General features: G+C 53.8%; 4 protein-coding genes across 4 annotated transcripts; 2 read left to right on the top strand and 2 right to left on the bottom strand.

Moving 5' to 3' along the window:
- Positions 1-1,361: 1,361 nt before the first annotated feature.
- On the top strand, positions 1,362-2,209 carry GGS23DRAFT_596330 (uncharacterized protein; the record flags this gene model as incomplete). Its single annotated transcript, XM_051518465.1, has 4 exons — positions 1,362-1,427; positions 1,486-1,712; positions 1,840-1,917; positions 1,978-2,209. The coding sequence occupies 4 exons, from the start codon at positions 1,362-1,364 to the stop codon at positions 2,207-2,209; spliced, it is 603 nt and encodes a 200-aa protein (XP_051372545.1).
- Positions 2,210-5,419: 3,210 nt separating this feature from the next.
- GGS23DRAFT_516098 (uncharacterized protein) lies at positions 5,420-16,272 on the top strand. The gene is made up of 12 exons (XM_051514599.1): positions 5,420-5,903; positions 5,962-7,778; positions 7,838-9,015; positions 9,074-9,176; positions 9,270-9,444; positions 9,506-13,055; positions 13,105-13,498; positions 13,601-14,004; positions 14,060-14,153; positions 14,211-14,337; positions 14,440-15,073; positions 15,131-16,272. The coding sequence occupies exons 1-12, from the start codon at positions 5,545-5,547 to the stop codon at positions 16,040-16,042; spliced, it is 9,747 nt and encodes a 3,248-aa protein (XP_051372544.1). The 5' UTR covers positions 5,420-5,544; the 3' UTR covers positions 16,043-16,272.
- A 380-nt stretch (positions 16,273-16,652) lies between these two features.
- On the bottom strand, positions 16,653-18,025 carry GGS23DRAFT_596328 (S-adenosyl-L-methionine-dependent methyltransferase; the record flags this gene model as incomplete). Its single annotated transcript, XM_051518464.1, has 3 exons — positions 16,653-17,551; positions 17,650-17,776; positions 17,885-18,025. The coding sequence occupies 3 exons, from the start codon at positions 18,023-18,025 to the stop codon at positions 16,653-16,655; spliced, it is 1,167 nt and encodes a 388-aa protein (XP_051372543.1).
- A 4,661-nt stretch (positions 18,026-22,686) lies between these two features.
- GGS23DRAFT_565614 (cytochrome P450) lies at positions 22,687-23,191 on the bottom strand. Its single transcript, XM_051516227.1, has one exon. It carries the CDS (start codon positions 23,051-23,053, stop codon positions 22,772-22,774), a length of 282 nt encoding a protein of 93 aa, XP_051372542.1. The 5' UTR covers positions 23,054-23,191; the 3' UTR covers positions 22,687-22,771.
- Positions 23,192-24,469: the final 1,278 nt, after the last annotated feature.

Raw genomic sequence — 24,469 nt, 5'->3', positions numbered from 1 at the left:
CCATTGGCTGTTGTGTCGTATGCAGTCTCCATCGAGGATCCCTGGCAAAGGACAAAGTGTGTGATAGTATAACGTTGTAGTCTAAGGTCTCCATCTCCCCAGAGGTTCTTTTAGGGTCCGAATGTAGTATTAAGGGCTAAGTTGATAGGACCTATTATCGATATATCTTTCCGCGCAGTCTGGCGGTGTGATACTAATGAGCTATGAGGGGAACTCCATCCTAAGACAACGGGTTAGTTTGGACCGCGCGTCGGTCTCTCAGACTTTGAACGCCGCCATTTAATTCAATATTAGAATTCAGTTTACATAACTATACACACCTAATACTGAAGGTGGTGTCTACTATACCCTGAGACTAATTCAAACAACAATAATAGCAACCCTAATAAGATCGTCGATGCATAGGGAGGTCTACAGTATATCTAACTCGTTGGTTTGCTTTTCTCGGCTAATCTTTCTTCAGCTAAATTGCCGTGCTACTACGCCATATATGCAAGAGCAATATACTATATCTCTCGTTGACTCGGGGTTGGGTCACTCAATGATATATCTACATTTATCTAGATGTGGCAATAATAGTTGAGTAGGAGGCATTCATGCGTCCTAACGATAGAACCTTCTTCGGTTCCGCTAACGACACCTACATAACAAGGCTGGATCAGACTTGCACACACATTAGAGTCCGGACTTTACTACTTCTGTCTTCAGGACGTCTTCTGCCGCACTTGAGCGATTTCGGGACATAATATACCCTGTTCTGCTCCTCAATAAAGCTAAATTCTCAGAGTGTTCAGAGGTAGAAAGGTGGACGGATATAAATTCAACTGGCTTCGCTTATTGCATGGGCTGCACTGCCCAGGAAGAAGACAGAATCCGTCTCCTCCTTTTCACCATACTATATCTCCTACAGAGTTTTCTGCCTTAGCCGCTACCAAAAGAGGGGATTGACGCCGTCAAGGATAGCTATCGTTTTAGCGCCTTCCATGCTAACCATATCCATCTTTACCATAATTTTCTCGGTCAATCTTGTCGTCCACCTATTCTCCGATAACTCACTACCAAGCAGCCTCCCTCGGGTGGGACGGAAGGGACAAACCGACGTATTAGCACGAGCAAAGGCTAACGTTACCAGTATTTTTCATCTAAGAACTCTACTCGATAAGGGATATAGAAAGATCAGTCTACCAAGACACCAATATTATTCAATCTCGGGACCAACATACTATACTACACTATATTGGTGCTCTAAAAGCAACCAAGCGTATGTGCTGGCGTACTACCTCAACAGACCGCAGGTCGTCTTGCCGAATTCACAGGTTCGATGGCTTATCGAATAGCCGGACTCGGTGCTAAGCTAGGAGATGGTTAACCGCCAGTTCCTCGAAGCGGATTACACATTCTTGCATGCCAGCCTAGTCGAAGACCCCGTCCACCCCGAAGTCACCCGGCACCAGCTTACCAGGGAGATACACACGTTCATTCGAGGAGACGATCCTATGTCTAGATGAGATATGGGGTCAGGACAGCCAAGAGTGGCGCGAGGTCAAGGTCTACGACACGATGTTTCTCCTCGTCACTCGGCTCACGACCCGGATGCTCGTAGGCGTGCCCCTGTGCCGCAATCTCGCTTTCATGAGAGCTTGCGGGGAATTCCTTCGCAACGTTGTCTTGATCGCGGCGGCCATAAGTCTCTTCGCGGCCTTTCTCAAGCCGTACGTGTCGAGACGGCGTGCTAGCCCCGACCCCGCGAATAACGGAGCGCCGATATGCTAATTCACAACTGGGATGGTCGCGCCTATCTCCATACTGTATGACAACCTCCAAACGCCGCCGATGCAGCCGCTTCATCATGCCGCTGATCCGCGAGCGGCTTGCTGAGCAGTCAGCCATGCCCCGCCGTCCAACCCTGAACGCCGCGTATCCCGCTCACCCCCAGATGCGACGGTATCGACGTAGCTAACCCGGAGCACGCCAGAGGAACGACTTCGTGCAGTGGGCCATCGACCACGCCCGCGCCAAGCCGCACGCGGCCGACCGCTTCTTCGCCGCGAACCAGCTCAAGATCGCGCTCGCGCACATCGCGCTGCTTTGCGAGATCGAGCCGATCCCTGCGCGCCCTGCCAACAGGCGGTTCTTCGGCCACATCGGCCCGCCCACGTCTGCGACGCTGCGCGTGCGGCGGAGGAGGCCCCCAGGCGCGCAGGCCTGAGGATGAGGATGCGGAGAGAGGGAGAAGAGGGGTTTGGGGGCCTTTCCTGGGACCGGGGTTGGATGCGGGTGCGGGGGTCGATCACAGGACCAGAGCCAGGGTTCTGAGAACGGGCTGTGCTTTGGGCGCCATCGGGGGGTTTGCGCGATTGTTGGTAATTCTACCTTCTTGTCCTGTGCGAGTGCTGCGGGCAGTGTTGAAGTGCTTGGTTAGTATCGTATCTTGTCATTTATCATAAGAAGGCAGCAAAACTATGAACTAGATTTGCATTCAGGATTGTCATAATGATACCTACCTGGGTATTAGGTAGGTAGGTAGGTATGTATCATTTCCAAGGTGCATCCGTCGATAGCGGGTAGCAGGGGTTACATGTCACAGCCAAGGGTGTTACTCGAAGGGTCTTCAGCGGTGTCCCATGTCAGGGTCCAACCCCACTCGCACTGCCACAAACCTCGAGTTCAGGGTTGCCTGCATCTAACCAGTATTTACATTTAAACGCCGCCTCAGCGGCAACGTCGTTCCACTGAACTCAATGCATTGTATTCGAAGTGCGACGTTAGCAGAAATTTGTAGCCTTTCGAACAAGCCGGCGAAGAAGCTGAATGAAGCTTGTCTTCAGGCACTCCACTTTCTCCACTTTGCCCAAGTGTTTATAACAGGCAACCAACTAGCGAATCTCCTACCTGGCCCTGGCACTGATCCTCGAGTAGGTAGGTCGATTTCTGACGAGGAAGTAAATCCCGTTCGTTCCTACGCCTGTAGTGTCGTAATAGAGTTGGCGACCCGCAAATTTCATCTACTTTGGCCCCGGGTTCTTGAGCAGGGCATGACACCTACCTGGCTGCATTATCGGGTGCGCTTGGTGGCAACGAGAAGGAATATCGGGCTTAAGTCGATGGTTACGACTTTGGCATCTCCTTAACTAATGTTACCTTCCTTCCGAGCAGATGGTACGTTTACGGCGACTTCTTTCGAATGCGTGTGTGGGCTCCCAACTGTAAATACTAGGGTTGTCTGAATACAGACTACGGGGCTATGGAACAGGGGAGTCTGCGCTTGACGGGCCGCAAGATGAACCACCTGTTCGAAAGGAAGATGACCTTGCCACAGAGTCGAACCTGGAAACTCGCGCCCAGGGATGTTTAGTGGATATCATTCAGATGTCCGAGACTTATCGGACAGTATCTCTCGCGGAGCTTCCGTAGATCACGAGTCCACTGGGGCGCCACCGCATCCGTAAACGTACCCCGTATAGCGAAGGGCTGTAGGGGCTCATTCATATTTTTAGCCGAATATAGGTCTGCAGTTGTGACCATATCGGGGCGGGCGTGGGATCTCTTTTTCCTGGAGACGCTCTCTACGCATAGTTAATATGCAGATGTGCTGCCTTCGGACAGCAGTGGCGATTTCGTTTGCCTGGCTACCCAAGCAAGAACTCTGGTAGGATGAGCATCTCGCCCGTGAACCGACTGATAATCTTCTCGAAGCGGATGGTTATTTGGAGCGCCGCGGTGCGGAATTGGAGTATTTGGCGGCGAAAAGGTGTCAGGGCTTCTGACAGGACGACGACATATATTGCCGAATTCGACCATGCCACCAGCGTAATAGCTGTCATAGAGGCAGGCTATTTGCCGGCAGAGGCGGACGGTGACGACTTACACCAACCTGCCCCATAACGGCTGGCCCCGTGGCATCCCGTGGCCTCCCGCACGCTCCACAGCGAATAGAGCCGTGCCAACAGATTCCACATCAAACATGGAATGCTTCATAGGTGATCGCCGGGGCCAACGACGGCCCTGCGGCCGACAGCAAAAAAGGATGACTCAAATTGTCGAGACGCTGCTGAGAAATACCTATCGATACGTACCTACACCTGCCTCGTATGTACCTAATGTACGTAGCCTACGCGGGTGCCTAGGAGGTACCTAACCTGAGAGGTGGAGGTAAGTACCAAGATATGTACCTATATTAAGAGGAGGTAGATTCCTCAGCTGAGTACCAGTATCGTAGGGTGCCCTATCGTCGTCGCTGTCGTCAGTTCGACCTGGCGCTTGATAAGGCAGTATGGAAGGTGACCGCGCTCGCTCAGCCGGGGGTGGGGGGTGAGGGGTACGATGCCGGGGGCTGGTACAGATACATAAGGTAGAGGCAGATTTGAGAGGTACCTCCCTCTAGGTAATCTAAGGTTAGGTTAGGTACCTGGGCCTGCGTTGCTGGGATGCATTTGGCCTGGCATTCCCCTGTGGGAGTACCTGAGTCCTAAGGTAGGTAGGTTATAGGTTATGTATTACCTACCTTTCCATAACCTACCTCCTATGAACCCAGGCTGTAGCGAATATTACCTATACCTGCCTACACCCAGGAGACATACAGACATAGCAATACATAAAACGTACCTACACAAACGTAAGCCGTGACGCGACGGCCCAAGCGTCAAATCACCCAATTATATGCGCAAGCAGCAAGCAGCTCTATCGAGGCGCGGACGCAAGCCTCGATCTCTCTCTATGTACCCTCAACGTCGTGGTTTATCGGGCACACACCCTACTGGCGCCCGCGTTGGGCCTCGTCTTCGTCCACCTCCCATCTCCATAGTCCTACCGACTTACCTACCTGTCACCTACCTACTTACCTGCCTACCTACCTACCTACCTACCGTGGCTCCCGCCCTTCCTTGTCGGCGTGGCCCCCTGTCGTCTCCTGTCGTTTCGTTGTTTTTGTTTTTATTTTTCGATGTGTATTAACCCCCCGGTTTGTGGCCTCCCTCTGTCCCGCTCCCGCTCGTCATCTGGCGCTCAGCTCTCGAAGGGGAAATGCAAACGAATCGACTCGACCTCAGCCGATCCGTCAACATCCTCTCCCCCCCTCTCCCCCCCGGTTACCTGGTTCCCGCGCCTGAGTCGACTTTCGTTGGCCGGTCCTTCTGCTTCCCAATCCTCTCTGCACGCTGCACGCCACCTCGCGGTCAATGCATCCGCGCATACAATAAGCCCCTCTGTATGCTATCATCTTTCCCACACTTCTCCCTCCGCACCATTTTCACCCGTGCGCGTCTGGTCTCATTCCGCGGACCCGTCCATATAGTCTCCAGGACCGCCTCGAGGTTCTCCTCCATCGTTATATCCCTTTGTCCTTGCTCCTCCCCGTGGGCTATCTCCTAGGGTTCATCATAAGGTCGAGTCATCATAGCAAGGTGGTCCGCCGTTCTGCTGTCGGGCCTATCTTTTCCGTGCTGGTTCCTCCTGCCTAAGCAATATTCGTTACTATCCTCCCTCTCGGCCGGGCCCGGTCCTATGGAACGCCCCTCCCCGTGATAAGTTGATTTATGTGCATCGATGGATCGTGGAAATTACGACGTCCCTCGAAATGGGCCCTTAAAGGGCCTATTCTATCATATCGTGCTTCCGACCAAGTTGCCTCACGGTTCCGACTCGAATGTAGCTGAGATCGAGCGTGCGTTGGTAGATCGGTTAATCTCCGCTGCCAACACCATAAGGGACATCCAAGATGACACCTGCTGGCGCGCGTGGGATTCTATCAGACGGTCTCTCGTGCTGTGCAGGACCCTGAACATCGGCGGGAGGGTAGAGCGAAGCCAGCTAGCTTCTCATCTCAAGCTGGTCGTCAATTCCGACCTCGTCATCCTCCGTATAGCCACCCAGAACGCTGGTATCACCATCCACAGATCTGACCGGTATGTCTGCTCACATCATCCTGCGGCGCGAGAGCTAGGGCTTACGAGATACCTGCAGGCCCGAATACAAAGACGGCGTTCTGTTCGAGTTCTTTGAAGCCTCGCCTCTACGTGATGCCGTTCTAGCGTCCCAGACGTTGTCGTGGTCATTCCCCGGGACCGCTGTGTTGGTACCTTCTTCCGTATTTTATGATGATGCCTTCCTAGAAAGCCTTACCGGCTTTCTTGAGCAAGCCTCCGTGGAATCGACCCAAAAGTTCTCCGAATATGTCACCAAAGCCGGGCACGCACTGGTGGAGGATCGAGAAACCCCGGATCCGTCTCTAATCACGTCACTTTTAGCCGCCATTCTCGAAGGCAACGGCAGGCGGGTTTCCCCCGAACTCCTGCAGAAGAGGGTCAGGGATGATGTTTGTTGGTTCGATACCGGCTCGCCCTGGCGGAGGCTGCCGTATTGGCTCGTTCTTCGCGTTGCCATCTCCCGCTACCTAGCGGCAACGCTAGGCGTGTCCCACGGAAGAATCCAATACAAATTCTTCATGTGTATAGTCCATGCTGTCCTGCTCCAGGACATTGGATCTCGCGTCGATATCGAGGAGCAGGATTTCCTGAAAAGGAAATTATGCCGTCGGCTGTACAAGCTTGACCGAGAACACTTGGAACTGCCTCTGTCCGTCCAGGATTCATTTTCCAAGTTGAGCCGCGCCTTGACGCCTCAGTTTAACAAAATCATCCAAGCTATTACCAATAAAATCAGCACAACTTGGAGTAACGAGATGGCAACAGCCACAAAGCTGATACCTATGCTGCCTCGAAAGGCGAGGCAGGAAGACTTGAGACTGCGCTTACTGCTGAGCCGCGAGTACCTACAAAGGGCTCGGGATCGGTTTAAGAGGGCAGAGCTCCGCCGCGTACCGCAAACGCGCACAAACCCCCAGCAACCCAAGGCTCTCGTGGAATCGTTCGGAAACAAGCTTCTTAAAGTTTTCGAGAAGGAAAATCGCATCTACAGTTCCGTAGGTTACCAAAAGACTATAGATCCCACAGCCCAATGTCGGCAGTTACATGATACAATTTTCGATTACATCAACCAGGTCAACGATTGTTACGATGAAAACCCGGAGCAGAAATCTATTATGGCTCTTACGCTGATGGAGATCTGGATGGCTCTCGACAGCGCCGCGTGCACTTTGTTCCCTCTCCTGCGTGAATTTCACCCAGTGTTTACTCCGCGCCTGATGGAAATACTCCGTTTCCCTCAATTCTTCCATGTGTTGCGCGCGAGGAAAGTTCAATCATATATCCAAGAGCGAATCGATAGGTGTCGCGGCACCCGAGCTACGATCTTCGACGATCCGGTCCGAGGCTGCTTTGCAGAAAGATACTTCGACGAGTCTCCCGAGGCGGGTGTTCTCGCACAGCTGCTTGCTAGAATACAAGCCACCGCCATGCAGCAACGAGAGAGAAAAGAAGAGGAATGGAAGGAATTAAGCGCCGAGTACGAACGTCTTACTATGGAGTTCAACTCGGCAACTTGCATGTTCGTCCAAACGGCGGACGGGTTATATCCGATTCACGACAACCGGTCTTGTCGAAAATGCCAGCTTGACAAGAGGAGGTCTAGCATGGTGATCAGAGCCTTTGAGTGGCCATTGCCCGAGTCCCCCTTGATGGCTAAAGCTGTAGTATTTGAGCTGAGGTGCCCTGAGGCCTTCTCCGCATATCGCGATGCTACGTGGGCGATATTGTCGCGCGTTGCGAGAGAAAATCGAGAGTCGGGAATCGAACCTAGGCTATGTCTTCGAGACTACTCGGAGCTCCGCCTGTATTGCGATATTCACGGGACCGTTTCTCTCGCGTCGACGACCAAGTCTTGTAAGAGCTTGAGAGGTTGCAGCCCCCGAGGAGGGGTATTATTGCTGACATGGGTACAGTCCTGATGACGCATTATAAAGAAAGAAAAAGGTTTCCAGTTGATCTTGACCAAGTATGCCTCCCCAATGGGTTGAAACTCGCATACTTCGACCAGTCGACCAGTTCTTGGCCAGGGCGGAAGGAGATACGACCTACCTTTGAGCACTACTGTAAATTAGTGCTCCCGACCGACTCCCCGTTCTCGTCCCTGTTAGAATCGCGGAGTTTTCACGTATACGGAGACGGCCCGTCTTCTTACGAGATCGCTGCATCTTATTCGTCGTGTCCGACGGGCGTCAATCCGCACGAGTATATGGCATTCCAATTTCTCTTGTCCGGGAAGCGTCGCCGGTGGATCTCGGTCCTGACCGAGCTTGGGTCGTCAAATCTCAACCTCTCGACGGAGACAACGGTGTTGTTATTTGACCATATTTCCCACCAGATTGGTCCGTCAGAGGCCCACGAGTATCCTCTAGGATCTATACATTACACTTTTCGGGACATATCATTTTGCAAGTCGTTGTCAGAACAGCTTATAGCGAAGCTGGATGTCATTGCCTCCAACTGGCGCGAAACTCACCTAATGGAAGTCATCCTTATTGTAGCATTGCGGCTCGTCTCGTTTACTTGGCTGTATACGGAAATGAAGGAAGTGACGGCCGGGGCCTTGAATATCCTCTCCCGAGTGAGGCAGATAACCCTGGAATGGGTGCGAATGCTTCGTAAAGAAATGTTCCACGCAAAAGGCCTCAACAATGCTCAGAATTGCCAGGCATATCTGAGATGGGCGGCTCTTCTTTGCAAGAGAACGTATGCACACCAGATGACAACAAATCGAGACCTTACCAGAGCCGAGCTCTCTACATTTATAGAATGTAGCGCCGCTGTGTACGACAACCTACCCGACAATATAGCAGCGCTGGGACGGATAGTGAGGAATTCGTTCGTTCGAGATTTGAGGATGATGTTCGATTTGAAAGATTACATCCGTCAGAAGATTAATCGTGACAGGGGAGACGCCATCCTCGACGCCCTTCGCGAAGTGTGGCCCGCCTCGGAATCCAAGTCTATCGCTTCCATCACTTTCACAGACGAAAGCTGGGTGGAAATCTCTTTAGAGGACTCTGTCGGCGATGTCGAGATCGTAAATTACAACTTTGTCTTCGGGACTTTGCTGATAAACGGTGAACCATTAGATGTAAGTATCTCTAGACCATATAGACGCACTTTATGCGCTCTCTACTAACTCGGCACAGAGACTTCCCACAGATCCTAAGAGCACCATTGTTCTCGAGGAGCTTTTTGGCAGTCAGACAAGCCTCATGAAATATCCGTCGAAGAGTCCAGGAATGACTCATGGTAAGTACCTTTTCTCCGTTCCGCCTCGTCGGTTAGTCGGTCGAGCCGCTCATCTATTCGTGCACCCGTCTCCTGACACAAACTCGCCAATAGTACTGCCATTCCAAAAGGAAGGGTTTCATATTCATATCGGATACGATGCTGAAACAACCATTATTCGAGCTATTAGAGGATCAGTCACTCTAGAGTTCGTCCCGAGAGACATCTTCCGTCGTAATAACTCCTTTGATCTCCCGACAGAGCTAATTGACAACTGCATACATTGGCTGTGAGTAGCTACATGAAAAGACGATGATTTTTCCGTTTTTTTAATAGCTAACCCGGGCTAGTGACTTGAGAACGGGTATCCTTGAAATCCGACCTAAGTCTAAAAATCACTGGCGCTCGCATCCGCACAACTGGAAACTAGATCTTGCGAGGTCAACATGTTGGCGATCTACACCCAGGCACCAAATGGAAACACTGGTGGATCCTTACTGCCCTCTATTCGGGCGGGTATCAAAGATCTTCGACTGGTTCGAGCCTCGACAGCATCTAACTGTTTACCAACCACCCGGGAAGTTCTCACTCACTATCGATCTGCCACGCATGCAGTTGAGGTGGTTTGTAAATCCGAACCAATTTCTGCAGTCATCTCACCTACAGGCTGAGATTGACCCCGACCAACAAATCGGTACATGGTACGGGTTCGATAGCAAGCTAGTGTGCCGAAGCTTGAGAAACCCTCAAGAACGATTTGTCCTCGTTCCAGTAGGTAATATCAAGGCTAGAACACGGGGGTCCCATGTCCAGGTCTGCGTTCATCCGGAAGACTCGCCCTCAGCCATTTACGTGCGCTTTACGGTTAATCAGACACTTGGCCGAATCGACTGTGCCGCCGAACCCGCGCTCGTCTACAGGAAAGCAGAGATCCATGCTTTTACATCTTTTGTCTTACCAGATCCCCTGACCGGTCTCACTGGATTTGAAAGCTCATTGGCCATCTTGACATCCGGGATGGCCCAACCGTGGTCCCCTTTGGGAATGATTCCAATCGGAACCCTAATGTCTATCGCGACACTTGCACCCAGGCGAGAATACTATCCCGAAGACCGCAAAACCATGAAAAAGGAGTTCTGGGAACACGTATACCCGGCCAATATCCAACGGGAAGAGTTGCGTATTCTGGTTGACCAGATCATCTCACGATCTACCAAGTTAGCCAGCTTTCATCCTCAAGTCAACAAGCCGCCTCAGTTTCCTTCGCCTGGCGACGCACACCTCAATCTGCGCGCCATTCGCCGACGTCAGCTTTATCAAAGGTCTAGCGGCTATGAACTGCAGCTCGAAACCCCTAGTGACATGGTATATCAAGCTCGGCACTGCCCCCCTAACAGCAGCCTACGATATTTAAATGTCCTCGAGACAGTTAGTATTATCCGGGATAAGCCAGCCTTCATGTCTACAACCGACAACCTCGCGTCAAGCCTCTCACAGTCACTTGCCATTAAAGGGTACGTGCAGCAACTAGAGAAAACAGCTCTAGGTGATCGCCTAGGAGTGGACGTTCGTCGCGAATGGGGCCCTCTTGTTAAGGAAATCAAGGAGATACGCGGGAAATATAAGCTCATGTTCTTCATGGGCGTAGTTTCGTTCCGATCTGATGCTAATACGCCTCTAATCCGGACCCTGATTGCATTCGCGCAATGGGACCGCCTCCAGTCTCTAGACCTTCCTAGCTTCCCGGAGTACTCCAACTTCCAACCGCGCCAAACACCACAACTCAACGTCCTGATCAAGTTGATACAAGCATTCAAAGCGCCTCCGCCCGAGGATCCACCTCTCTCAGAGTTCTCAAGCGGGAGGGATCAGCGGAAATATATGCAGGCACGATTGACCCACGCGAAGAAGGCCGACGAGGACTGTAGAGACTTTGCACAAGCGTTGCTGCAGGAATGGCCCTGTCCATACCCTATGGCGAAGTATGTAAGCGACTCCTGTATGATGGATGTGCTTGGGGCTCTAGAGATATTACGGCCTGAGTGGGAAAGACTATATCGCAACCACGAATTCTACGTGCACCTTCAGGAAGTTCAAAAGATTCTGAACGAAAGGCATTCCGATGTCAAATATCAAAGACCAGAGTTTGTGCCCTCCGAATCAACATTCCCGGTTCTGAAACCCGAGTGCAGAATCCCCGAACTTGGGAACGACTTGATGAGAATACCTTGTCGTAAAGTCTCAGCAAGCATTGCTAAGGAGAATGCCGACTTGAGACAATGGAAGACACGGCCAAAGGCGCCGTCTCCAAATGTTGCCGCAGAAAGGACTTCGAGAGAATTGGAACATATTATCGGCAGCTTTGTCAGATCTAAGTCAACTGTGAAGCAAAAGTACGCGAACGATCTGAAAGAGAGCCTGGCTGCTTTCAATGCTCGTGGTTCGCAAGATGTACCAGACTCTCCGCCCACCGAGCGGCAAATAGCTCACCTTGAAGAGGATGTCCAGAGATGCTTCAGAGAAATCAAAACTGCCTTGGAGCGGCCAAGCGACTGGTTATCCAAGCACCAGATCGATTGGCTGCAGAAAGGTCAGTTGTGGCCGGCTGTGACCCGAGTGACTGTTCTCGAGCAACTCCGGTCTACCGCAAACCGAGATTTCGGGAGTGGGATGAAAGATGCGATCCTTTCCCTCGCCTTGTCAATTACGAGCCTCCAAAAACAGATTCGAATGGACTCTTATCAGCGCCTGAACGAGATTACTCGCTACGAAGAGGAGCGACTGAACATCGGTCACCGCAATTGGCGCGTGGAGGATTACCCTGAATGGCTCCTGCTGGAGGTTGAGTCGAACCTGCTCATCCGCGAAACCCAAGTTGAAGTTGCGTTAGCAATAGTTTCACCGGAATCCGGGGCATCCAGCGTTCTTCAACTGAATATGGGCCAGGGCAAGACGTCGTGCATCATCCCTATGGTCGCGGTATTGCTTGCGGACGGCAAGAGCCTAGTTAGAGTCTCTGTGCCTAAAGCGCTGCTACAACAAACTGCCCAGTTACTTCACGGACGCCTGGGCGGGCTTGTTGGCCGGGAAATCGGTCACGTACCTTTCTCTCGGAGGACGCCGACACACGAAGACCACATCAAGCTCTTCCAGAGGCTTCATCGGGATATCCAGAAGAAACGCGGGATCATGCTGTGTCTTCCGGAGCACCAAATGTCGTTCATGCTCAGCGGCCTTCAGCGTGTTCTAGATAAGCGAATCCCCGAAGCTAGCATGATGGTGCGGGTTCAGAGGTGGCTTCAATCGTGCGCGCGAGATGTGCTGGACGAGTGTGACCATACTCTGGCCGTGAAAACACAACTCATATATCCTTCTGGGTCGCAAATGGCGGTTGACGGCCACCCGAATCGCTGGCTAATAGCTGAGCAGATTCTAGGCTTAGTGGATATGCATTTGCACAACCTAGCTATTGGCTTTCCGCAGTCCATAGAGGTCGTGAGACGTTTCCACGGAAGATATCCCTTTGTTTTCTTCCTGCGGCCAGATGTCGAAGAGGAGCTGATAAAGCGCCTCAGAATTGACGTTTGTCGAGGTGTTAGAGGTATCCTCCCCGTAGATACCCTCGAGCCGGCAGATCGTATCGCCATTAAAGAGTTCCTCTCTAGTGGCAAGGTTCGCCAGTCCAGCATCGATCGAATCACTCGTCTGTGTCCCGACCGACCGCATATCCGCCAGTCCGTCTATATACTTCGAGGACTACTTGTCCATCGGATTTTGCTCATGGTCTTGAAGAAGCGGTACGGGGTCCAGTACGGGCTCCACCCCCACAGACATCCCGTGGCCGTTCCTTTCCATGCGAAAGGGGTTCCGAGCGAGCAGTCGGAGTTTGGACATGTCGATGTGAGTCATATACACACGGGAAAAGGGACTAGGGACTAATTTTGGATAGGTTGCCATATTATTAACTGCGTTGGCCTTCTATTATCGTGGAATTAGCGTGCCCCAAGCTCGCCAGGCTCTCGAAGCGGTCTTGAAATCCGATGACCCAGCATCAGAATATGATAAGTGGACGGAGGACGAAAATTTCCCCGATTACTTACGTGATTGGCACTCTATTAACGTGGACGATACTCATCAGATGAATCAGATCTGGCATTTCGTACACTTCAAGGTCCCAGTCATCGACTACTACATGAACAACTTCGTCTTCCCAATCCACGCGAAGCAGTTCAAGGTTCGCCTGCAGTCTAACGGCTGGGACATTCCCCTATTCTCCGGGTCACAACCTAATCAGCCAACTAAGTGGTTGAATAAGACCAGGGGAGTTACAACTGGGTTCTCAGGTCAGTTCCTACCTATTATTACTCTCTCCTTTGGGTATTGTCTTCGGAAACACGAGGCGTTATTAGTCTTATGCCCCGGTACTGACGCCCTGTCTACTATAGGTACAAATGATATCAAGCCACTCCTACCATTGACTATAACGCAGGATGACTTGCCGTCACTATCGCATACAAACGCGGAGGTGCTCACCTACCTCCTGCAGCCTCGATCCCGGAAATATGTTGTTATGGCCGACCAATATCGAAAACGTCTCACAGAAAACGAATTCCTATACATGTTGAGGAAGCATAATATCCGCATTTTAATAGATTCTGGGGCCCAGATTTTAGAGCACTCTAACCTTGAGTTAGCCCGAAGTTGGCTCAAAGTCGACCCAAAAGCGAATGCAGCGTTGTTTTTCGACGGAGACAAGCCATACATCATCTCCAAGGTGAACACGAAGACTCCTCTCCTTGCTTCACCTTACGCAGACAATCTCGAAGGAGTCCTAGTGTATCTAGACGAGGTACGTTACTGGATCGGTCCACTATCTGTTCGGGGATCGTAATAACCTCTTTTAGGCTCATACGCGCGGGACAGACCTCAAATTTGGCCCCAACGCTTGTGCTGCCCTCACGCTGGGTCTCGGTCAGACCAAAGACCACACTGTTCAAGGTACATGATTCAACCTATCGAGCAGTCGGATTGACATCACAACTAACGAAGAACTAGCCGCGATGAGGTTACGGCAACTCGGAACGACGCAGTCCGTCGTATTTTTCGCCCCTCCCGAGGTAAACCAAAGTATTCGAGACTTGTGTGCGAAGAAGGATAACGAGTGGATAAGCTCCCGTGATGTGTAAGTCTCTATTAGCCGGGTAGCCGACAAACGAACTGTCGATACCCCCTGATAATATCACACGCATTCATAGGCCAACAAGTCAGACTAACGCGGCGACAGAATCCACTGGCTTATAAACAACACTTGCGACGGGATTGAGCAGTTGCAGCCTCTTTACTACTCGCAGGGCGTGGACTTCTGCAATCGAATGCAGGCGATAGACGAATTTCCCGACTTTCTTACTGACGACGACCAAAGGGCGGGATTTATCGATGCCATCAAGCACACGGAACGGCAAACCCTCCAAAAGCTTTACGGGCCCCAGACGAAAGCAAAGGCAAGCAGTGTCACGAGATGGAACCCCAAGATCGCAGAATTCGTCGAGAAGCTCGAGATGCGGAGGAAAAACTTCCAGGACACCGGCCAAGCGGTACATCCCTCGGCTCTCCAGGAAGTTGAACAGGAGCGGGAGACCGAGTTTGAGGTTGAGACCGTGCGCCAAGTGAAGAAGCCGATGCCGTACACACCGTACAGCTTTCCCGGGCTCCATAGGGATCTCGAGACCTTCGCCAGGACAGGTAGAATCCCCGCTGGGTCGGATATTTTCGTCCACGCCCTCAAGGCCCTCTCAAGGACCTTCCTGGGGAAGAAATACAAGGTCAACCCCGAAGTTGCTTCCTCGCAGCTATTCATCTCGAGAGAGTTTGAACGGACGGTTAAGCTGGTTATCGAATCAGCAAATGACAACTTTCTGGTAACGCTTCTAGACCCTCTCCTTTTGAAGAAACGCGTCTTGCTAACCATCCTAAAGCGCCCTGTACAGTGGATTCTCCACACAGAGTCTCCAGAAACAGCCGTTATTGTAACTCCCGAGGAAGCAGAAGGCTTGATCCGAATTATCCGAGACGAGAATAAGCACAAAGGCGAGAGTCCAACCCGCCTCCTGACCTATGCAGCACCGGTTACCCGCCGTATGATGCATTTTAACAAGCTGGACTTCTATACAATACCCCCCATCTCTTCGGACTGGCGTCCCGCTGGGTGGCTCACCACCGAACTCGGCTTCTTCGCAGGGAGATTGTATTTCGAATGGGCCGAGTATGAGGGGATCTGTAGTCTGCTTGGCATCGACGTATCAGCGCCCAGCAATATGGTGGATGAACTTGACAGTTCGGAAACCGAGACAACGACAGGACAAGAAGAGGCATCTGACTCTCGAGGTCTCGTTATACACCCCGACACCCAGGGGACGCGACAATGCGAGGAGCCCAAGAATACATCGGGCTCGGCTGTCCCAATGCCTGGCACGAAGGCGAAAGGCCTTACTCTTAAGCCGTACACGTTCACGCAAGAGTACCTGGCGGTCCGCCGACGCGGGCAAGACTTTGCTCACACTCCCATGGGATTCATATGCACTGGCAAGCCGCTGACGGCGGACAGCCCGCTATTCCGCCGGGCAGATGAGGCTCGACGGACCCAGGGCTTCGCCCCTGTGATGACGGCCGACGAGGATAACGACGACCGGGTCGTAATAGAGGAGACGATGGACGTGGGGGAATACGATCCATCGGCCGAGGTGAAGGACGACGAGGAGCATGTGGAGATCGAGTACGACGAGTCGGATAAATTTCGTGAAGACGACGACTACTCGGATGACTCGGGCATCGCGACCAAACCGGAAGGGAGGACTCGCAAGGTGCGAACTGCGAAATTCCGGGGTTAGGTGGATTTGGATTCATTTTCTTTCTCTTTAATTTGACGTGCGTTGTGCGGGTTATTATAGCATTCCTCTGGCTTGTGAGCATGTTGGCAGTCATTAGCTAGCGACTTGTATCACGAATGTGGCGTAAATTCATCGGTCTGGATTGTAGAGTAGAGATCTCTGAAATTGAATCTCCGCCCCCATTGTACCCGACACGAGTCTCCTGCCACTATACGAAGCGTGAGTTTTCCTTGGGTTCTATTTTGGATTCTAGGTACATACCTGTGCGGACTAGAAGGAGCTGGGTTTTATGTTCTAGGACCTAGCAAGAAAAGAAAAGGGGGAGTAGGAGAGAATCCTAGCTACTCGGGAGACAACCATAGGTGTTAGAACGAGCATCTTGCTAACTTCTTGTGCCGGACGACTTAAGAAGAGCGGCTAAACTGGAATGTCTCGATTGTGCATGTAATCTACTATTGAGATGATCATACACCCGTGCCCCGCCGTCCGGAGGAGGAGGCTCACAGCTCGTATACCTGCCAGTGCCAGCCCACCCTGTAATGCTTTCCCTCGTTTTTCCTTCCATTCTTCAGGACGCGGCACGTTCCCGGTGACTAGGAGAGAACACGCACTACTTAGGGACGGCCTGGATGATGGAGTCCTGGCGGCGCGGCATGTAGGTGTGGATGTGGAGGATGCGGAGGCCGGCGGCGTCGAGGAGGGCGCGCCACTGGGCGCGGGTGCGCTCGCGGGCGCCGAGGGAGGTCATCATGAGGAGGTCGAGGGTGGCGGCCTCGCGGGAGACGCCGGCGTCGGGGAGGACGGCCTCGTCGAGCAGGACGTGGGAGCGGGGTCCGAGGGCGGGGCGGAGCTGGCGCAGGATGTCGAGGCAGCGCGCGTCGGGCCAGTCGTGCAGCACGTGGCGCAGGTAGTAGAAGCGCGCGCCGGCGACGGGCTGCGGCGCGAAGAAGTCGTGCGGCACGGCGCGCACGCCGTCCAGCGCCGGCGCGGCCGCCAGCGCCTCCGGCAGGTCCTCCAGCACGAGCCGCCCGCGCAGCGCCGGGAACGCGGCCGCGAGCGCCGCGCACTGGTGCCCGAAGCCGCCGCCCACGTCGACCAGGAAGGGCGCGTCGGCGGCGCCGGCGTCGGCGTCGACCTCGGCGGCCAGCGGGAACGCGCGGAACCACGGCGCCGCGGCCGCGGCCGCGCCCTGCACCGTCATCGCGTGCTGGAACGGCGCGAAGCGCTCGGGCCGCGCGGCGAGCCACTTGAAGGGCGGCAGGTCGGTCGCGAAGGCGCGGTTGAAGGCGGTGCCGCCGCCGCCGCCGCCGCCGTCGACGTCGCGGTACCCCCCGCCGGCCAGGAAGTCCGGCAGCGCCTGGATGCTGGGCCCCAGGTTGTCGAAGAAGTGGTACACGGCGCCGCGGTACCCGGGCAGCGCGAGGGTCCGCGTCACGGCCGACGCGGCGAAGAGGTCCGCGCCGGTCTCGCGGACCATGCCCGTCGCCGCGAGGTAGCGGAGGATGCGGCCTGCGCGGGTTAGCAGCGGCGGGGGAGGCGGGGGTAGGAAGAAGGGGTGGGGGAGGGGGGGGGGGGAAGAGAGAAACGGAGGGGGGGAGGCGACGCACCTAGAAACGCGGGCTCGGCCTTGGTCTGGGCCGCCAGGTCGGCGACACTCAGGGGCTCCTCGCTCTTGTCGAGGATCTGGAAGAGGTTGAGATCCTCGCCGATGCGGGCGGCGGCGATCTCGAGGTGCTAGTCCTGCGCGTGAGCGGCGGCGCCTGGAGGGATGAGAGAGAGAGAGACAGCGCTTAGGAGTGAGAAGAGGGGAGGGGGGAGGGGGTAGGGGCCAAATGGGCGTACCATGCCCGACAGCCGCGTCAGCGTGTCGTGCGGCGTCTCGAGCCGCAGTTGGAGGTCGTGCAGGAAGTCGAGCACCTTGTAGCGCCCGGCGCTGTCGGCCTGCGCGGCCAGCGTGCGCAGCTGCTCGAACACGGCGTCCATTGCTGTCTTGCTGCTGGGCGAGCGGAGCTTTCTTTGCGTTTTTTTTTTCCTGCTCGTGGACGGACGAGTCTCTGCTCGGGTCGAGCGCTTCAGCGGCAAGCCGATCCTCCGCGAGGTGCGTCCTCTTTTTTTCAAGTTTTCAGGACGAGAAAGGATGTCTGGCGGCTGTGAGGGGTTTGTAGGTGTGCTCGGTCCTCGGCGGGGTGTGGTGAGTGACGTTCGTCGTATGACGAGGGCGCGGAAGGCGACGGGCGAGAGGGAATGGTTGGGATGGTGTCCGACTCGGTGCGCAGAGCGGGTGGGGACGATAGATATGCCATCGTCCTGGCCTCGTGGCTGGAGCCGGTGCGTAGAAATCTCGATGCCATCTATTGTCCTGCCAGCTCCCAAATTAAGCGTCTCGCGAGGGATGCGTCGTCGCGGTAGCCAGAAGTTTCTTGTGGCAGAGGTCATTCGGTAGGGGGCCCCGCTCCATCGCATGGCTGTGGATGAGGGCCAGAACAACAACTCCGGGACCGAGCGAGTCCCTCTCCCAGCCGCAGTAGCACCGTACAGGTAACATCCCGTCGGTCCCGTGGACTTCTCAGGCAGATATGTGCCTCGCGGCGGATCTGATTGACCGACTGGCATAAATAGAATAGGGGACCGTCACTCCTTCGCATGCTGCACCGTGGTTGCATACGAGGGAGCGCAGTGTTGCTCTCCCCCTTTCTACTCCCCCCCCTCTCCCCCAACGGACGTCGTAAGACGCCAGAAAGCGATGAACCTCGCGCTCCCCTCTCGCCAGTAAGCGGCCTGACAAAGGTCGGATGGCGCCGCCCAACCGGGATCTCGGGGCCATCGTAGGCCGCGGGTCGGTCTCCGTTGGCCGTGATGGATGGCAGGAGGGGTAATTGCGCGCAAGGGGGCCGACGCCTCTTGAGACATATACGAGCTACTGCCTAGGCACTGTTATTGCTTTCCAATATACGGGACGATAAAAAGCCCGGCAGGACGCGCGAGAGCAGGGGAAGCCGAGCGTCCCTCGGCCGACCGGCGTATTGCAGACACGTAAGTGGTGCAGCGTGGCGTGCGGCTTGCAGACAGCGAGAGGGAGGAGAGAGGATCAATCGAGATGCAGTGTTCGGTCGCGCGACCGCTCTCCGCCGGAAGGCGGGTAAGCAGCAACGCCCCGACGGCTGACAATCCCAGATGCATGTTGTGCAGCGCGCTTCGCACACGACGCACGCAGCCGTCGCAGGTTTGACCCATCTACCTACCTACGTTGCGGCTTTAGGCACGGTGACTCGCGAGAGCGGGCGTACGTGTGGGAGCGCATTGCCTGCCGTCCTGCCGCCAGTGCCAGTCAGGTTGGTTCCCGCGCACGACGCCACAGTTAACCAACCCCTGCCCGTATCGATCGTATCGTGGAAAGCCCGCGTGCTCGTGGGTATCAGCCGGAGGAAAAGTCGGCCGGAATGAAGACGATTGGTCTGATACCTATCTACAGGCACGAAGCTAGGGTGGCCTCCATGTTGCAGATGCATTTTAATACCTACGTGCCATACCGTAGCAGGTCTGAAGCCCACCCACGTTACCGCGTAAGCGCCCGCCTACTAATAATTGCCCGGTTGATGTTAATTCTTGCCGAGATTACCTGGCGTTAGTGTGGGTGTACCGGCGTAGGGCTAGCCGTGAGGGTGGAAGTTCTCTACTGACCATCAACCTCTACGGCCTACTACTATTATAGTAGGTAAGATTGAAGTCGTTCGTAACGAAGGCCCAGTCCTGTGTTCAAAACCAGATATCTGCCCGTGTAGTAGGTAGTCATGTTCGTTAGTAAATGGACAGGTAGCTGACGCAAACGCTGGCATCTCGTTTCTTCCTCACACCTGGGACGGATAGGAGGAACCCTTCAATAAACATGTATGAGCCTCACAGCTTCAGTGTTGACGAATACATGTGCCTTGGCAAACAGGAATTCGTTCTTGGGATTATTCAGCGAGGAGACGAGAATTTTCGCATAGGTGTCTGATTGTCCTCTCCGCCCCCCAGTTTTCGTACGGTGCTTAATTTTGGTTCTTTGTTACCGAAGCCCCTGGACGGGAAGTTCGACGCAACACCGCCTCCAGATAACCGCCAGGGATTCCCGCTGCCTAATCACTAATCACCTATTGGTAGGTATATCCAGGCCGATTTCTTCAACCGGGACATTCGTCGCGTTTGTTTGCGATGATCTGCAACCTGGTGGGAGCCCGCCTGGGATATTAGGTAGTGTGTTTATTAGGTAGGTGACAGCTACTTTTATCACAGCACCCTACATCCGCTAAGTGGACGATAACTAACTCCGCCATCGTAGGGGCGACGGCGAGAAAACAGAATCCGTTAGCACGACAAGCGACGCTCTCAGATAGGGATATGTACAGCATCCCAGTCTTGTTTCGCGAGTATATCCCTTCCCGTAATATAGAACCAGCCACCTGGATCCGACAATCCGCCGTCCGGTCTGGTCTTCGTCTGGGATCCGCGCTCCTTCGAGAAGCACACGATTTCGCTTCGTGATAGGGCATCCATCTCCGTCCGAGCGATCCCACGCATCGTGGCGTATCCTCCCCAAGGCCAATCAATTGCTTGTCAAATTCCCCCGTGGACCGAGAGAGCATGTATCTTGGGCAGCCGTACCGAACCACAAATATTGGTGTGCCACCGACGCCTCGACCTGGCGACAATTCTTGGTTTCTACAGGTCCGACACTCCTTGGAGTCGCCGCCCTGGCATAGCACCGACCCTTCGTTTCGCCGCCCCAAGCCCAGGGCTTGACGTCTTATTGATTCTTTCCCCTCCCTCTCCCCCCGCAGATGTCCCTCTTTTAAGAATACCTGCATACTGATTGGCCTATCGCAACCCCAAGTTAAGCATGCCCCCCCTCTAGGATTCTCATTCACAGGCTCCGGCTGTGGTGTTGTAAGGGCCTCATTTAGTTGCTGTATGGGACTCGACTTCAATCATCGTCTAGGATGGTTATGCGTTGTCGCAGTCGTGTGGCTAATAGAATGCGGTACGTTACCTGAAGCTAAAGGACACTTAACTCCTACCGGGAACAGACGGAGGTCGGAGCTCACCCGAGAGGGTTGAGCCACACATAGGGGCAAAGGGTCCGGTGTGTAAATTTGGGCAGATATATGTAGGTATGTCTCGCAATGCTAAATCGGCATCCGATCCGTCGAACCCAAGTTGTGTTGGACGACTACACGGGCAATATACATCCATGCCGATACCCGTCCGACGTAAATACCTGCGTTGCTTGAGCAAGGGGGCGGAGAGCGCAATACTGGCTCGTACGGCGCAACTCTCCCCTCTCCCCACTCGGCCCTTCGCGCACACGTTAGGATAATGGAAGTGTGCCATGAGAATAAAGATGACCTCCTTTACGACGTATCCTAGAGTCTCGTAATCATAACCTTGTGGGACCTACCACCCATCAGGACAAACACGTACACAACAATACCGTTGATGAAGCCGGAGAGGATGGCCACCGACATGACAGAGCTTCACTTCATTGATCAGGATGCTCAGGGAAAACAATCCAGCGACGAGAAAGACGCTGGCGAGGAAGATGGTAAGATAAAAGCGTATCTAAGCGTTGCAGAAGTACTTTAGCTACTTTCCGCCCTCGTGCGGCAACGGCTTGCCGAACCCGGTGACGACCGGCGGGGTGCAGTAGGAGACGGCCTAGTAAATCGACCAGGCCTTTCTCGTCGGGAACGTGCTGGTGTATTCGCGCCCTACGAGGTGCTGTGCAAACTCTGCCCGGGATTGTCCCTTGGTCGGTAGCCGGAGCTGGCCGTTGTAGTATTGCGCGCCGACGAACATGTACTACATGAGCAGAGGAAAGCCGAGGATCAGCGCGGCATTTCCTAGGGAGCCGCCGAACTCGAGGCGATCAGCGGGCATGCCGTCATGGGCCACGGCGGGTTCGGTTACTGACGTTATTGTCACCTTTGCCAGGTAGCCTTCCGTATGATGGTGCTCCCGCTTGGCCACAGCAGCCCGGAGGGCGGTTGTGCTCGCCATCAACTAGTCCACATTTCGAGGTCTCGCTACCGAAGGAGACTAGACTCAAACAACCTAGGTTGGATGCTAATGCAAGTACAAGAACATTGGGAGAAGCAATGCAAATATATGTGTCCCATCGAAGACAGGCTAGAGTGCGAGGAAATCGGCAGACCCGCAGGTAAACCAGTCTTAATAATACATAAAGTTCTAGGCCTTCGGACGCGGCCTGGCGTTCGACTAGTCCTTCGGGCCTTCGGGGCTCCGGTATGCGAACACTAGAGGGCTTGGCCGCAGGAGCCGGAACAGAGGTTGAGCAGGACCGAATAAACCCCTTCCGATCGACGGCAACGAAGAGTTAGGTACACGGGAATGGCGGGAAAGGTGGGCCAGGCCTATGAGGAAATTTAACAACTTTGAACATAGTCGTGCGTGTATGTTGGTTGAACATGGTGAGAGCTGAAGAACGCAGCGGCTGATCACACCTAGTAGTATTAGCAAAAGACGATTTGCGTAACGAAGTTGTGAGTGCCTCTAGCCTAGCACGGCTAATACCAGACTTCATGTGTGCCCCTAGTTGAGTGCTGCTTCGCAGCAGCTCCCCGCTACTAAATACCATCGAATTTCCTACCGAGTCGACGAAATCTAAAGCCCATGGCTGGGACTGACTTAAAGCAGATATCTTCATCTCTCAGCCTGATCATTGCCTTTGCATCAGGGCCGGTGTTGGACGGTTTCTCCTTGGAATTTATCTTTGGGGCCCTCCGCTGTGAGCTTCCACTCAAAGCTTACGAGCAAATACACCAACACAACCGTGGCCTCATTGGCGGCGAAAACCCTTCCGGGGTATAAGTACTTGCCGTGGCCAAAAGAAAGATACCCCGGGGACGTTGTCACGAATTGCCACTTATTTTCTTGCCCGGACTGCTGGCGCATATCTGTAAACCGTCGTTGATGGAAGCCGACGGGATCTCGGAACAGAGAAAGGACCCTCATTTTTCAATTCCTACCATGACGATAGTGCCCTTTGGTATCATGGTGCCGTCAGAGAGTTTGACAGGTTGAGTAGCCGCCCGACGCATTGCTACTAAGTGAAGATGAACTCAGCACAGTAGACCACGAATCTGATGTCATGTGACTTGCTAATATCCCCAAAGTGGTGGCGCTGGGACTCTTTTATCATACTGCCGACTAACTTCCTCTCTTGCAATGCCTTCTCGGTCCAACTTGATGGCAGATATCATTGACTCTTACCGCGAGCGACAGGGCAAGCTGAGAGGTAGCAATGCCGTACTTCCTGCCTTCGGCTGCTTCGGCAACCTTGGAAGGCCTTTTTTTTTTTCAGACTGGGCAGGCCTAGGAATTTTCTTGCCAGCCTTTTCCAACCACGAGCGCGAGGATCTCCCAGGCTCGCGCCAGTTGACCTGACCTCGCAGCTTTTTGGGAGAAACCAATGTACGATATGAGGGCGAAGGGCAGGGTGCCATTACCGCAAAAAGCCAGCAGCGGCGAATGCATGGACAACGTAGTTGATGCTGATATCAACTCAATCCTGGTTCGCCGACAGCTCTGGTCAGATAAAAATGTGAGAGAGAACTCGCGCGACAAGCTGCAGGAGCGGATCTCCGTCTACGCTTTCACGACGCAGTTGGCCTTGTTCCCAAGTACTGTCTCTCGGATCGTCGTCGCCTACCTTGTGGTCGACCGCACGGATTCTTCAAAATAGTCGATGTCTCTCGCGCCAGCTCTTCGGTGATGAAGTCTGTGCCAACAGTTAGCGCGCTCGAGCGAGATCGAGGAGTAGATACCGACTCAGTGATTGAACGAGTCTTCCTCTGATAGTTTCCATAATCTGAATGGCGTTGCTCACGTCAAATGGATCAAAGCCAGGGATGTTGGCCAAAGAAGTCTTGAATTGAGGTCAGTGGCTTCCCACCTTGCAATTCCTCATTGGAGATGGGGATGGTTTCAAATCTCATCCGCAAACTGGGCGTGCAAAACAAGCTTGGGACCCGTCGTGGTGATAACCTGAAAACACTCTGATAACTAGGAATCGTCGGCTGTGAATTCCGAATGGGGCGTATAGAGTTAATTACCTTCCCCAAGCCTTCAATGATCTATTTTCCATTCTCAACCCAATTTTTCCGAGCTTTCTAGATATTCGCAGGGGATGCGGCTCCCTCTAGCCCAGCGACTAGAAACCCTTGGTCCACCTTTGACCATAAGGCTCGAGGCGCTTATTATATAGGTCGTAAATCTGGTCGACAAACTTAAGACCATAGAAGACTGCAGGGGGCCGAAGACGGTGTTGCGTATTGCGGGCATTCGGGTTCACAGAGAACCTTTGGGGACGGGGTGATGCGATGTCTCCGTCGTAGCATTGTATTTGGAGTACTATGTACTTAGCATGCC

Source organism: Durotheca rogersii (assembly GCF_024521655.1).
Source record: "Durotheca rogersii strain YMJ 92031201 chromosome Unknown GGS23scaffold_8, whole genome shotgun sequence".
Classification (NCBI taxonomy): domain Eukaryota; kingdom Fungi; phylum Ascomycota; class Sordariomycetes; order Xylariales; family Xylariaceae; genus Durotheca; species Durotheca rogersii.
The sequence above is the reverse complement of the archived record's forward strand: the minus strand, read 5'-3'. Positions and strand labels throughout refer to the sequence as shown.